Here is a 16,354-nt window from a genome sequence, read left to right on the forward strand (position 1 = left end):
TTTTATTATTGTTATTACTCATGTATTGACCGACGCTGCTAGCCTCATAATTTTTTTTTTGTTATTATAAAAAAAGTAATAATAAACACTGTTTGAAGATAAAATAAAAAGAACTCTTAAGTAACTTTTGTTTTTAATTTTGATTTGAAAAATTATAAAAGTATTTTTTATTTTAATAAAGTAATTAAACAGAAAATTACCAATGTAATTAATAAAAAATAACATTAAATAATTTTGTTTAAATAATTAATTTGTACATTTTTTAAAAAAAATTTCTTGTTCTTTCTCATACTTTCCTTCTTTCTATCATCTTATCAGTTTTTTTTTTTTTTTTTTAAATTTCTTCGAATGCTTTCAACATTTTTTACGTACAGTCTTCCGTATATGTGTGTTTCCTACTTTTACGTCGTCCATATCTTATATGTTATTGACCAAACAAGGAAGGTAAGATGTCAATTTTTTTAATAATAAAAAATAAAAGTAGTTTGTGCTAGTAATGGTATGGGGACCTCAAAACACTTTGGAAAGGATATCTCTATTAACGGGTCAAACGACAAAACATAATAAATGGGTTGATACCACATTTCAACCTAAAATCTTATGGCTGAAATTTTATAGGTCTTTTGTATTTATATGATCCTAACTTGATCTTTGTCGAGCCAATATGGGACTTCACACCACTACTCACACTTGAATATTTCCAACAATATGTAATATGTTTCCCCTCTATTTGTCCTATTTACTTGTCGCGTATCATATCACGGCTCAGGATAATAAGATGGCATTTTGGAATTGCATTTCATTTTTTTATATCAATCAAAATTATTTCTTTAAAACGAGTCAACTCATGATATTTTTAACTCTTTGAATTAGCTATGAAACTATTCTTAAATCGAGGCTTAATCACAGTTAAAATTCGTCACCTCTTTCCGGTATGTATTTGGTGAGATGCATTTCATATTATTATTATTATTTTGATATTCCACGTTCATGCATCAAACGTTTATTTTGTATAATTATTATATATATTACATTCATTAGTTTTAAAAGTATACAAATTTGACTGAAAAAGATAGTATAAATCTTATTACAATATACGGAAGATAAATAAAATTATATTAGTTATTACTTAATATTAGGTATCCAAAGTGAGTATTTCTTCAACATTAGAATTAAATACATTACATGATTAATTGCTGGCAAAAAGCTTCTTCTGTATCATATAAGTTTACGCAAATTACCATGGGCTGCATGTAACATTGGCTATGTTAGAAATGCTCGTTACATAAACAGGTAGCAAGAAGAGAAAAACGCCTGTCATTGACTTGTGAGTCAATCGGTTAGATTAATGATACAAATCAAGAGATGCGTGTATTTTTAGCTACAATGATCATGGGCTTAGCATTACACGTGTCTTACTAACAGATCATTAATTAGGATCCTATCATCCCATCTCATAATCTGGGCTTGGGCTTGTGCTGAGGTAGACTCTATCCTATGCAATACATCTATGAGGGCCGCGAAATTGATGGTCTGATTTACAAAAATAAAAAGATTGATGATCTAATTATGAAGCCCAATTTCGCATAGAAACTTGGAGAGTGATCCAAATCACATGGTCCAAATGATTGTTTTTTAACTGATCTACTAAATTAGGGTAGTTTAATCAAGGGAAAAAAAAAAAGGTCGTATTCTTTCTGGTCCCATTCATCTACACTTTCTCATTATTAGCATCTATTTATGAGTATAGGTAAAGAAACTATATAGACACTTATTACAAAAATCAATTCACTTTCTTATCGGACCAAACTTGTTCTAGTTAAGTGTGTAAAATAGACCTGAGGACTTGACTCAAATTGACTCACTTCCGCTCATAATAAGTGTTTACTCTTAACTATTTAGTAAAGAAAAGACACTCAAAAGTTAACTCATTTTAATAATTGTGACATTACTGACATACATATTCTATAGTGCTGGCAGCTTTACAAGAAAAGGAAAATACATTACAATCGCTCATTCGCTGAAGCACCTGAATTCGCACTGCCCCCCAACCAACCCAATTTGATTTTAATTAAGCTATCATTTGAGCTCCGAAAATTGCCCTTTGCGGGGCATTCCTGCTTGTTCTGCGCATGATCTTGTTATAAATTAGACGTCATACAACTAATAATATATGAAAACAAAGAGATCCTATATCAATGTATATGCATATTTATTAAAGATCCTTTGGTTAGTGGGGTTTGCCGAAGATTTGAGATCATAAATCCTCGATTTGATCGGGAGAAACACTGAATTGAGACCAACTTTAACTGTTCTTTGGCCTTTACTTTTTTTAATCTCCCCACATCTTTTCTGTTCCCCACATAGGGATCGTTGAACCTATCTCATGTTACTCACTGCATTCCATTCCGTTGGAGAGTTTAGATGAATATAAGGTTGAAAATATGAAAGTTTTACATAAATAGTTTGACCCCCCTTTCGTGTGGGCCGTAACAGAATATCAGTGTTTAAGTCCTGAATTTCTTTTAGGCCCACAACATGATTCGCCAAAACTACAATACAACGAACAAAAAGATAGAGAGTACTACTAAACGTATAAACCAAGTGATCATTAAGTGCCTCTTTGCATCATTTCTTTTTTAAGCTAGAAGTTACTTATAAGCATAAGTTAGGTCAAACAGATTTTGGGAAAAGCTCTTATAATGAAAAATTCTTTTTTTTATAATGAAGAAAAAAGTTGAAAACTAAAAGCTCCTACGAGGAGTTTTTTTTTAAGCTCTTATCTGTTTTTTTTGAATTGTGTATTTTTTTTTTAAAATGAAGAGTGATAAAGATAGAGAGAGATAATTTTCTTGAAATATGTGCTTTTAAGTAAATTTTAAGCTAAATTTTTTATGTAATTTCCAAACAGCTTTTAGCTTCTTTTTTTAAGCTCTTTTTTTATCTTTAACTTATAAGTAGCTTCTAGCTTAAAAATAAGAGGATCCAAACAGGCTCTAAGTTATTAGTTCATTATAAACGTCTATTAATACATTGTAGAGGTTAATTTAAAAACACCCACAAGAAGTAAACACAGGATTGAGGGAATTAAATCAATACCCTGGCAGTTTGACCAATCTAATCATAATTTAAACACTTAATTAGTTATGATTTAGTTTCATATATAATCTAATTGAGGCTGTTTGATCATTCTGGGATCTTTTTATTTAAAAAACACCACTTTAGGGTGTGGTGGAAATCATTTACCATTGAGGGGTGGTGAATGGCGCATCCCCTTATCCCAAAACCTTTTTTCGCTGTATTTTGAAATTAAGAAAATTGACTAATCAGATTGTGCCATGTATTTAGCCCCCTGATCTTTCCGTAATTATATTTTTTATATTATTAAATATAAATTACTTTTATAACGTCAACTAAACCTGAACCAAAAATCTTAACAATTCATTTTCAGTCCGAGTTTAAAGACATATCTCAGTTAAAGAATTTGTCCAATCTTAGGGTGTAAGAGCTGAGGATTAATGCTACGTATATTTTGGTTAACAAGTTGACGCCGAACATTTGTGCACTCCAAGTTGAGGCCACACCAACATATTTAAATCTGATATCAACTCATACTAAAAACAGAGTATATATATTATAGATTTTTAAAATGCCCTTTCATATAAAAATTTATTGAACTTATTTGGTTTTACATAGAGTACTTTAATATCATATAAAGAATTAATTCAACCCAAAAATGTAAGTTATTAAATAAATATCATATTAATAATTTTATATTATATCTTTCAAATAATATATGATAAGCTATTATATAATGAAGTTTATAATAACTACAATAAAATAAAAAAGACTTTTTTTATAACTCTTTTAAATAAAATTACAAGAATTTAGATTTATATATTCTGAAATCAAAATTATTGTTATTTTAGAGTATTTGTAACATTTTGACTTCAGAATATTTATAACATTTGTCAAAAAATTATAACTTTAATAAAAAAAAGTTGTAATTTTATTTGAAGTTATTGTAAAAGGATGTAAGGTGTGTTCATTTTCGTAATGATAAGCAATAATGAACCCGAAGTTTAACTATGGAAAGAAAGTTCATTGTAAGGAAAGCAATGATTTGAGGTGATAAAGATAATTTTGTCTATACTTCTTGCCAAACAAAATGTTGTTTATACTTGTTAGGGTTGGGTTGATTTGGATACGATCATACGATAGAAAGCAAGATGCTAACCGTGCATGCAAGTGTTACTACCTCAAATAGAGAATATATATTATTAATAGGCACTACTTTACAGCAAGCTAGGACTATGCTGTCGGAGATGTCTTTAAAGAAACATTACAACCAAGATTAGCTTAGTTGTCATATCTTCGCTTCCCTAATATAATGTTGTTTTGTCTATATTCGGTGGTTACAAATCCACTTTGGTTATGGAATTCATTACATAATAGAATAGTTGGATATTCGGGATACTGTTTGGTTTAACATGCATCACACCCAACAGTTCTGATATTCAGAATCAAGTTATAATTTGATGCAAAATGGACCCGGGATACGTTGATGTAATCACTTGATGTGATGCAGCAGGTTTGAACTAATATTTAATGGTAAAGGATGCCAAAAGGAAATACCGAAAAATATTTTGTTACAGATATATATAACTAGAGTCAATGTTGTCCAGATATGGAAGTTAATTAATTTGACCACAAGTAATGCCGCAGGTAATATCCATTCCAGCCAAGGGATATATTTGGAAATGAGCTAAATGATTTGATATTGTTTTTGTGTGAACATGTAATCCAGCCTCAACCGTTTGAGACTATATATGATTATGTATGCTTGCAATGTTTTAATTCAATTAAATTATATTTATATCTATAATGGCTAAGATTCAATTTTGAGTGCTTCTTCGATCTGTTTCAATCTATCAACTTTAATTGTAATGCTTATTTCTGTAAATTTTTAACATTAGTTAACAGTTTTAATTAATTTTTTCATCAATGAACATGCTGCCAAACTTTACAATTTCTAGCTCCAGCGGTTTTAGAGAACAATATTATACATGATTTTTCTTTTACAGAAGTATATATATTATATATGAGTTGGCCATGGGCTTTTCAATATCTATTGAATCGATTATTCAGCTAGCGAACACAAGAGCATGAGGAATTTTATTGTGCAATAATAGTAAAATAGAAATTCTTACATAGGTACTGACTACACATCATATTAACATGCATAAAGACATTATTTAGAAACTAGTATATTCTTTGCATGAGCTCTATGACTTAACTGATGTTTGATATTAAATGGAGTGTCTATGATAGATATTGTATAACACACAATTATTTGCGATATATTTGCGATGCGGAGATATTATTCAAACCACCCTAAATCAGTGTTTTAAATCCATGCCCCATCCTGGGGTCGACTCCATCGGGTTACTGACCCCCTCCTCTCTCTTCGTACCGTACAAAAATATATGAATGGACAACCCTACTTACATGTTGACCCATTTAACCCCCGAAATCTCACGGTTGAACCTGTAAGAACCCGCACCGTTAATTAAGGAAGTTAATTAATTAATTATGTGAAATTAGGAAATAATTTCATAATTGACCCTAATAATTATTATGAGGCTTTAATAATATTAGTAAGTGGGTAATAATGTTGCAAGTCGCTTTTCTGACGAAAAGTGCAGATACCGGTTCTGCTAGTCGGTATAAATGCGTATCGAAAAAGTATCCCAGAAAATTATAATAAGTGCATGATAATTCCTAGAATAATATATAGGACTTGTAAAATGAGTTTCAAGTTAAAATAATGAGAACTTATGCCAGAAACTGATACTGGCTATGGAAAAGCGCGTACCAGAAAGGTGCTCCGAAAAATATGATAATTCCTATAAAATTGAGTAGGTTAAGAAACCTGAGTTTGGGATTAAAATGCTAAGCGTAGCATTTAAAGTTAATACTGTGTGTTTATTGGTTAAGTGACTATATAAGTTTAGTGGCACATGATCCTAAGTCATATTAGCTGCCTCCTACGTGAAAATTCTGAGTCTTTGAATTCAGCCTTGCCACCTTCACCTTCCCTCACTCTCTTGAGCCAAAGGAGCCATTTTTACTCTTGATTTCTCTACAAAAACACCATTGCCTTGTGTGGATTGGTCTTGTGAGGTGTGAATGATATCATTTCTGAGTTTGGTGTCCCTGTTTTGTTGGGTTTGAGAGCTGAGTTTGAGAGTTGGGTTGTGGAAACTTTGGTGATGGAATTTTGAGCTTCAAAGTGTCACCTTTGTGAAGCAAGAACTTATCTTTGTTGGTCCATTTTCGTTCTCTACAAAGTCAGTACCTTGGAGTTGTCTTATGAGCTCCAAGAGCACCTTTGGTTGGCTGGTTGAACCTTGGGTAAGTGTTACCACCTTTGATCTTGAGTTTAATGGGTTAAAGTTGATGTCTTGGTATGTTTAATGAGTTAAACAAGTAACCAACTGGTACGTGGACTTAAAACAGAATAAAAATGCATGCTTTGACGTTTTTAAGTGTTAAAAATGGAACCTTGGATGGATATCATCGCGAAATGCAAAAGTTGCTGTCTGTCGCGAAATATCCGGATATGTGTATCCGGATATGATATCCGGAAATAGATATCCGGATATGGGGTCCTTTGTTATTCGGATATTGATATCCGGATATGTCCCCGACAAATATCCGGATATTCTGAGTTTTCGAGGAACAGTAGCTCACTGTTCATCCAGAACTGATGTTTAAGGGTTTGTGGACCCTAGAGTGATGAAGTGGAACTTCTGTAATAATCGAACTAAGTCAGAATCAAGTGATTAAGGGCTTGTGGCTTTGTTAGAAGCCTTAAGACGTAAAACGTAAAGGAAAGGCGTAGTCTTAATACTGTATGCTTGTAGAGTATGATTGATGATATATTATTAGTCCATAACAGATTGTGATACTGCTGTGTTTGGGCTTTGAGCTTGTGTTGGACTCTTGGCATTGGATAGTTAGCTTGCAATGTAAGCTTTTGTGTCCTCGGTTTAGCCATGTTGTGGTTCCACCATGTCCCATGGGGGTATGGTTATATGCATGTTGTGTTACATGCTTTGGATATTTTGAAATGCTTTTGAGTTGGTATATGCAATGACTTATAATATGTATATGTTGTTTCCACTTAGTCGGTAAGCCTGAGTATGTAGCGTCATACAAGATGGTGAGTCCGTGGGTGGGTGCAAGTAGCGTCTTGCATATTGTGTGGATAATAGACGTATTCCTGCATTTCTCTGATCAGTAGAATAGTATTGACACGCATGACATGATTATCTGCTGCATTGCACTGTTTTAGAAATGATATTGATGAACTGCTTTTGAATTTATATTGCACATGTAAGTGAGCTTGGGATGGAAGATCCTTGAGGACCCCTTGTCTTACTGAGATTTATTGTTTAGAGATCTCACCCCACGTTTGGGGCGTTTATTTCAGGTTCAGGTAATTTGGGGGCTGATGTCTCTGGCGACAGAAGGCCAGAGCTTAGTTGATGATATTGCTGTTATTTATGCTGACTTGTTGGATGCTGGTTATATCTGCTGATTTGATGTATTAGCTTACTTTTATTATGTTATTGAGTTGAGACTTATGTTGGGCTTTGTTGCCTTATTTGGGTGAGCATGGGAGTTGCCCATGCCACTATGTTGTTAATACTATTGAGTTGAGTTGTATAAACTGCTAGTTGGTCCGGTCTACGTGTGGTAGTTCCGTGACTAGAGACATACTTATGTTATTTAATTAATGAGGTATTTCAGTTAGATGTTTATTGCAATATACATACAGGCGATGTTTTGAAAATGGTTAAGTAATCAAGTTGGTAATGATTAATGACGTCATAATTGAAAAGAAAAAGATATTCCGCAATTTTAATTAAGCGCAGCTTAATACGATAACATGATAACATTACCGGATATATACGGGGTGTTACAGAACCCGTGACTCCCGAGTCAGAGGAGTCATTGCATTTTTTTTAAAAAAAAATTATACGTGAAACAACGTTATTTGATGTGTAAAAAAAATAAAAACTCTTTTCTACTTAGATTTAGAGTTAGATCTGAAATCTGAATTGTTCTTCTTCCTTCTGATCTTCTCTCCCAGACCCAGACCTAGTCTCCCTGATCTGATGATTTCCTCCACCTTTCCGGTTCTTCTCTCCCTCCCCACCATTAATTTGTTGTGCCGCCGCCTCTCCTTTGCTATTCTCTATTGGGTAAGGGATCTTCTTTCACATACTATTGTAGATGTATGAGAAGAACAAAAAAGGCCTGAGTTTGATGATATAACTTTTCATTAACTCCATTGGATTATATGTTTTATACTTTAATAGTTTTATACTTTGATTAGCTCGTGAATATTGACTTGTGGATGTAATTGGTTGAATTATGTTAAGTATATTTTGAATCTTTAATGACTGGTGGTTTGAATTTTTGAATTTTTCATATAGAATATATATTTCTATTTTTTAATGTATAAATCGAGTCAGCGAAGTGACCCCGTAACTCCCCGGTTGAACTCATGACCCCGTGACCCTTGACCTCGGCCGAGTCGATGGCCGGATCATGTTTTTCAACATTACCCTAAACCTTCCTTCCATAAAAAGTAGAGTTGTTTTACAATTAATATTAGCTTTTCCTTCCTTTCAATATAGATTCTCTTGGAATTAATTTTGAATTAATTATGTTTATGAAAAAGAAGTTTGATATGGAAAATGTGTGTCTTTTCGTCATCGATCGAATGTGTCCTTTCGTGTCTAACGAATATGTTGTTTCGTCGTCAAATAGGTACCTTTTGAATCGCGACCTTACGTTTTCTATAAATAAATAGACAATCAAAACTTTAAGATAGTTTTTTTCCATTGCATTCGATCTTCTACTCTAGTGTGATTGGTGAGACATAGGTTGAGTTTGATGAAGGCTATTCAATATGGAAGTGCCACCATAAGAATAGAGGTAGACCATTATATCCCAGAAGACAATTGTCCACAAATCTCAAGCACCATAGAGAGGACAATATTGTCTTAAGGACACAATGTCTAACACTGGGCTCGGATTTTCCCTTGATGCATTCATATATTTTCGTACGGTACGTTTTAACTATGTGTTATTGTATGTTTCAATTTCTTGTGCGTATTTCATGAAATTGTGTGTATTGTTGAAATGATTTCTCTTTTTTTGGAAATATTCCAATCGGTTCATTGCTTCGCAACTAATCCGATTCGGGACGAGTCCAGGATTAAGGCTTTAAGCCCCTCCCAAAGGTGGTACTGGGGAGATTCGAACATATGCTCTCACCCCCACCTGCTTAGCTCCTATGCGCCAACTGAGCTACCACCATTTGGTTGAAATGATTTCTCTAGCACAGGTTATTCATCATTTTGGATAACAGTTACTTGATAGTCTTAAATGCATGTACCAATACACTACACCATTTAACCCACGTATAAGTTAGGATCTGGCATATATATGATATCTTATTTTCCTTTTAGATCAAAGTATCTAAAATATGAAACTGTGATAGGAAGAGATGAACTTACAAAAAATGTATCGGTTACAAATTAAGTTAAATTTATCTGAGTAGGGAGAAAACTAACTAACTAAATTTTTGTGCCAAAACTGCGCTTTGCATGAAAATATATCAAGACAAAAACCAAAGCACAGAATGGACATGTCTATGCGTTTCTCCAATTCAATTGAATATGATTAATATTCAATAATTTCATTCCTTCTTTTCCAGTATTAGACTTCACTGAGATTCTAATTACATATCATCATATAATCAAAATTAATTATGACACAGTTCACTAAGCTGCTGTACTATATTCGAATTATCGTTGTCAGTTGTCACTGTTACTGATGAAGCAAATTAGTTCTAGCATATATCTCATGTAGTTTAAATGTTATCAACTAGCTAATTTTGAATGAGGAAGGCAAGTGAATGAAAAACATTAAGCTACGAAAATTATGCATGACTTGGTTCTAACTTCCATGAAAAAGAGATCAATGAGCTTATGGAATACTGCATGACCACTGTGAATTTTATAACTAGATTCATTTCAGATCAAACCAGTGGTTCATTGCGGTAACAACTAATAATGGTACAATGACATGTACAAATGACTCAAGTTAATAGTCTATGAGATCAGAAACTTCACCACACAACATGACACCTTTCTTAAGATATATCAGCAGCTTTCTGGTTCAGACAGTCTCCTCCAAACCTACAAATGATAAATTCAAATCCTGTAAAATGAATATTTAGACAAAATTAAAGAAAAAAATATATGAAAATATTAATTGTCAATCACACAAAATTCTATAACATAATTACATGAAGATGATATTGCTTCGATAAGCTTTCTTTGAAGTTCAGTGTAATCAGGCCCAGTCATCATATGTGGATCCTTCAAGGCATAAAAAGATATAAATAAACAAAATTTGAACTACCGACAATCATAATCACTGCATGTACAGTCAATTAATCTGACATGGTACCTCTGATCTGATAGTGTGTATGAATCTGTGATCATCTGTTTTTGTGGAAGTACAGTTGACCACATTTAGTCCTTCTTTAAGTACTATTTCTAGCACTCTTGACAAAGGAAACACATGCTTAGTGAAGCTATAACTACACTTAATCTGAACACCTCCAGGACAAGGATGAACAGTGACATAGGTTGAACGATGGATAGTAAAGCTTCCACTTTCAGGGCCAACAGGACTCAAATTTGACAACTTCATTAACTCCTCCTTCTTGGCTTCCAATTGCTTCACCTTATTCTGAAGATACCTGATATAATTTGTACCCTCATGTATGTGATCAGAAGTTGAGCGCTTTCCCTGATGATGTTCATCAAGATATATTCATAATTGTAATGTAATAATTAATACCCTTAAACTAAAGATAAATGGTAGGTATGGTACTTACCTTAATATATTCAAGAGGCAGAAGAGATCGAAAGGTGGTGCAAAACCTTGTCATATCTTGCCTTCTTTGTTTTTCGATCTCCCTATGCATCCTCTTCTTGTTATCATCTGTGGTAATCTTATAATCTTCTGTTCCCCAAGTAGATAACTGTTTTTGCTTCTTGCCCTTTCTGATTTGATTTGTAGAAGGAAAAGCACTGACATTTATCAGAGGCTCATGAAAGATCTGATCTTCAGGGGTTGTTAGGATTGGTAGGGAATAATTAGCAGATGAAATCTGATAGTACAACTCATCACTTGAGTGTAAAGGATTCATGGTTATCTGCTTAATTTGGGCTCACAAAGATACTATAGATTACTAGGTCAAGAAAATCGAAGTATATTTGATGGTAGGATCCCCAAATCCCTTCCCGTGTAAGATAGAATCCATCACACCTGCCATATCAATGCTCTTATATTTCTATTTCCTTTGCTTTTGATTATTATTATTTTTTTTTATAAATTATTGTTCTCGTGGGACATGGTGTTTTGCCCTAGTTTTGTTGTACAGTCCCTTTTTTTTTTATATATATTTTTTAAATTCAGTAAAGATACAGCAAGGCTTATCAAACAATCTTTGATATGTTAATTTAATGGGATATGTTATTTTATCTATTTTTTTTCATGCCTATATTATTTATCACTCACAATAACTATTAGATCAGAATCTTAAGAGGAGAAAGAAGTGATAAAAGTTAGTAGAGGTTATAATTAACGGTAATGGAGAGTTGTAAGTAAGGTAGACATAAAAAAAAATAGATAGAATAACTTTTTCCTAATTTAATATTCAAAATCAAATTTCAGACTGGTTTACATTTATATGGATTTACTTACCTAATTTTAATTTAAAACAATATTTCTAATTTGACTTTGTTGCACGGTTGGTACGTTAATTGTGAATCGAATCTAAAACTAATACTCATTCCGACCGTATAAGGTGGCTACAAAATATTATCCTTTTTTTTTTTGGTACAAAATATTCTCCTTTATTAAACATAATAAAAGAAATTTCATTTTTCTTGTTTACGGTATTATTATTTACTAATTATGAAGTATTTACTTCATAACTTAAGTTATTTGTTTTTCTTGTTGAGATTATGATTCTTTAATCACAATGATTTTAATCTATAAACTTATATATATTTAAATTCTTACCCATCTTAATCTCCTCGTCATCTAAACCAAGGTGGCTTGAAGTTTAATGAATTATTTTTTCTCCCCATTTAACATTTTTTCCCTCGTATTTAAACAACACTCTTGACGAAGTAGAAAACTAAAATTCATTTATGATATTGCTAGTTATTATCTTCTTTCGAAAAAATGTAGAATATATTATTACAAAAAAAAAGAAAAAATGTAGAATATAAACGAAAGTATTTTAGTAAAGAATTTGTAACAGTTAATATTGAAGGAGTTACGAGTTTTTTTTATAAATAAATTAAAATTATCCTTTACTTTATTAATAAATCATCAATCTTTAATTTTTTTTTGATAACATTAAAGGGCGAAGCCCCAAACAAAAACAAACAAACAACCAGAAACGAAAAATAACTATCCAGGGTCTATATCCCTACAAGAGGAGATTCCCTGAAGATCGTGATCAAATAACTGAGCAAGGTGAAACGGCATAACTCTATGACTCCAGAATCCAGTATCAGAAAGTAGCGCTTTCCGGTAGCCATTATCATCATATACACTAAATGCTTAAAAAAATATAACACACTAGTTTACTGAAAAAATCTAAAAAATGCAATTTAAAAATTAGTTACATGTTTAATGACTTTCTAAAATTTAACTGGCTGTTCCGTAAAATATTTCAGAATTGCATTAAACATGTAATTAAATTTTTTAATTGCATTTTTTAAGTTTTTTTCCGTATTTTATTATTATCGGAAAATAAACAATTTATTTTTTGTAACAGCAACAGCGGCTAGCGGTGTGATTGTGACTATGTGAGGATATGTTTTTTTTTTTTTTTTTGGTATATGAGAATGGAAAAGGATCAGTTTATTAATTTTTTTTATAAATTACAAAATGTATGACTGGTTATACATTTTTTATTAAAATAAGATCGATTATACTTAGTATAGTTTGTAAGAGTTTATAAACAAAAAGTTTATAAATATAATCTCCCCTTCCAGGATATGTTATTATATATTATGGAAAACGTGCTTTTTCACTGTTGCGTTAACGGCGTTGTAGAAATCTACTTATAATTTGTTTGGTCAATATCATAGCTGTATAGCCCACGTGGGAATAGAAATTTTGAACGACGACAAAAGAAAGACCAAAAATGAATCATGATAGTGTTAATTAAGTCAATTTCCCATTGGTTAGCACAAAAGCATTCCCCAAGCAACGAACTTTGGAGATAACCTTTCAATACTTATTAGGTAGATATTGAAGTTCAGAACCTGCTCTAGTTAAAATATTTATTTACGAGTACTTTGTTCACCAATTAAATTAACATTTGAGATTAACTATATATATATATATATATATATATATATATATATATATATATATATATATATATATATATATATATATATATATATATATATATATATATATATATATATATATATATATATATATATATATGAGTTTATCGTTTCTCAATCTGTTTGAGATAATCTTATTTCCGACTACTAAATCATAACCGTACAAAGATGGATCAATGATGATAAAGGAAGAGAGAGAAAAAGTGTATCATAATCATTCAAATGTGAATCAATTAATATTATAACTAAGGACAGATAAAAAAAAGTAACTTTAATGTTATAACTATGTACTACCCACAATACATATTTATAAAGGATAGTTGTAGATAACTTTAACTTGTGGTCAGAAAAATATTAACATATATATATATATATATATATATATATATATATATATATATATATTAGGATGATAATTTTATCTAAGGTATTTGATCTTATATAAGATTTTAGTTATTTAATTTTTATTCTTTTGAATTTCAATTTTATAATTTTTTTAATATCAGTCCCCATATTTTTAGTCATTTAAATTTTGATTCTTGAGAAACTAGTACTTTAATAAATTAAAAAATATAATGAATAACCTTAACTAAAGTGAAAATATAAGGACTAATACTTTGACTGAAAAAATAAAAAACCTTGTACTAAAAAAAAAATCAAAAACCAAATTGATGAAAATATAGCGATTAACATTAAAAAAATTATATAAATCAAAACTCAAATAAATAAAAAGTATAAGGTTAAGATCGTATTTTAACTTATTTTTTATTCTTTTAAAAGTAATATCATATGCACATATTCATTTTCTCTCCTTTTTCACATCCAATAAATCATGATCCATTATTTTCTCTCTTTTCTTTCTTTTCCCCCCCTAAACGCGGTTGGCGATCAAATGAGAGATATTTAATGAAATGTCATGCATGCGTATATAACATTTTCGTTTTTCTTATAAATTAGTTTTGTTCATTACTTCATTTGTTCGTCATTTTAATTTTGTTTATGTTTTGATAATTTATTATATTTTTATTAGTAAAATTGTGGATGACGAGAAATAGTTAAGACTTCCAATACTTATTTTTCTATTTAAATATTCACCAAACAAATCAATTAAAGTTATGTCTTAAATTTTTTGTCCTAATTAAATTTTATAGATTAAGTAAAATTTATACATACCCATTTAATTTATATAGTTACTCTTTTAATTGTCTTAATTTACTTAAATTAGCACTAATTTATTGGAGGACAAAATTAATTAAAGACAAAGAGAAGAAATAAAAAAAATTGAATACTCTGACAAGATCTGAGTAATCCATGTCATGCATATTAAAAACTCTTTATCTTTACCAAAAAAAAAAAAAAAACTCTTTATTGGCAAACTAATCATACAATATCGTGGAAAAATAGAACTAGCCCTATTCTTAAAGCAACATATATAGAATAAGTTACTTTATTTACCAGGAAAAAAAAAAAAGGAGGCTACGCTTTCACATTCATTTCCTTGGTAGAAAATTTCAGTCTTGTATAATGATCAACACTTAACATTTTTTAATTCTCACATAAAAAAATAAAAAAGCATTGGCTTTTTATCTGACTTGTAATTGGTGTCAAACCATTCAGCCAGTTAATTTGCTTCAACAATCGGTTACTCTTGAAAGGGTATACACATGTATTTGTATGCATTAATTTCAAAAATACAAATTAAAATATAATATCAGATGAACATTATTTTGCAACACTTTTCCTCCAATATTATATCACACATCTCCTATTTGTTGAAGAGAAACACACATTCATATTTGGGATTTTGTTTGATGGTCTTAATTACATACGATAATCTGATATTTCAGATTGGCGCATATGATCTGCTGGTGTGTAATTGATATTCTACCACAAGCTTTGTTGCAGAAACTTGCTGAGTTGATAAAAGTGTCAGTCCGATTCACCTTGATTTGTTTCCCCAACTTGTTACAAAATTGCATTCTTATTAATGTATGATTTTTCAGTTCGATTATGTTGTGTCAGTCTGTGGTTGAGTTGACATAGATGAATTATATTATACATTAGAAGCTACATCTTGAACAATTATGTTAGAAAGATATATTATAATAAAATCATGGGCCTTCACTTCAAAGCTTAAGCTATTGAGTTGAATTGAATTGATTGCTTATCATGGTATAAAAAGCAAGGTGATCACAGAGTCACAAGTTCAATTTTCACCGCCCCTACTTTGTAATGGAATTAAGTTAGCACAAGATAGGACGTAGGTCTATGCAATATCCACGTTTCAAGTTCAAAGAACTCTTGTGTGATGGGGTATATTAGAGAGATACAATATAAAAATCAAGTGAAAGCCCATTAATAATTTTTATATTATATCTCTCTATCAAATTATTTAATTCCAATTTCATACAGCAAAAGGATCAGATTTTATATATACCTCTGCAAAAGGCATAATTCTCTGTAGTCACCAATTCATTTGCTAAATAATGGCGGGGGTAAAATTTCCTTTTTCACTCTCTGATATCAAGGAATGAATCATAATAATAATTTTTAACTAGAAATTGATTAATTATTAATTCATAGTCATTCACAAAATCGCAAAATATTGTACGTCGCTCTATCTAAAACTTGAACTTGTTTGAGTCTTCATGTTTACATGTTATGGCTAGAGTATCTCAGTCCCAAAACGCACTACCTACTAGAATAGATGCATTATTTAGTCATATAATTAACTACTGCTTATCTTCTTGTTATCAAAAACTACTTGTCAACTTAACGAGGCAAATTGTGTTTGGAGTAGTTCTTTCGTATTTAAGTACACAAAGGGC

General features: G+C 31.0%; 1 protein-coding gene across 1 annotated transcript; it reads right to left on the reverse strand.

The window, feature by feature from the left end:
- Window positions 1-10,257: 10,257 nt before the first annotated feature.
- Window positions 10,258-11,299, reverse strand: LOC133316257 (transcription factor bHLH36-like). The gene is made up of 4 exons (XM_061517987.1): window positions 10,985-11,299; window positions 10,552-10,896; window positions 10,388-10,460; window positions 10,258-10,277 (listed from the first exon to the last, which is right to left on the reverse strand). Exons 1-4 carry the CDS (start codon window positions 11,297-11,299, stop codon window positions 10,258-10,260), a joined length of 753 nt encoding a protein of 250 aa, XP_061373971.1.
- Between the last annotated feature and the right edge of the window lie 5,055 nt (window positions 11,300-16,354).

The sequence above is a fragment of the Gastrolobium bilobum genome, unplaced genomic scaffold (assembly GCF_033153095.1).
Source record: "Gastrolobium bilobum isolate Gb01-03AN ecotype WA unplaced genomic scaffold, APGP_CSIRO_Gbil_v1 utg7242, whole genome shotgun sequence".
In the NCBI taxonomy this organism is placed as follows: domain Eukaryota; kingdom Viridiplantae; phylum Streptophyta; class Magnoliopsida; order Fabales; family Fabaceae; genus Gastrolobium; species Gastrolobium bilobum.

Bases quoted from the DNA above. Each gene is read 5' to 3' on its own strand.
- LOC133316257 (XM_061517987.1), bottom strand. From the start codon at position 11,299: ATGAATCCTTTACACTCAAGTGATGAGTTGTACTATCAGATTTCATCT. The intron at 10,897-10,984 runs GTAAGTACCATA...GAACATCATCAG, and splicing joins TGCCTCTTGAATATATTAAG to GGAAAGCGCTCAACTTCTGA. The intron at 10,278-10,387 runs GTAATTATGTTA...TATCATTTGTAG, and splicing joins CGAAGCAATATCATCTTCAT to GTTTGGAGGAGACTGTCTGA.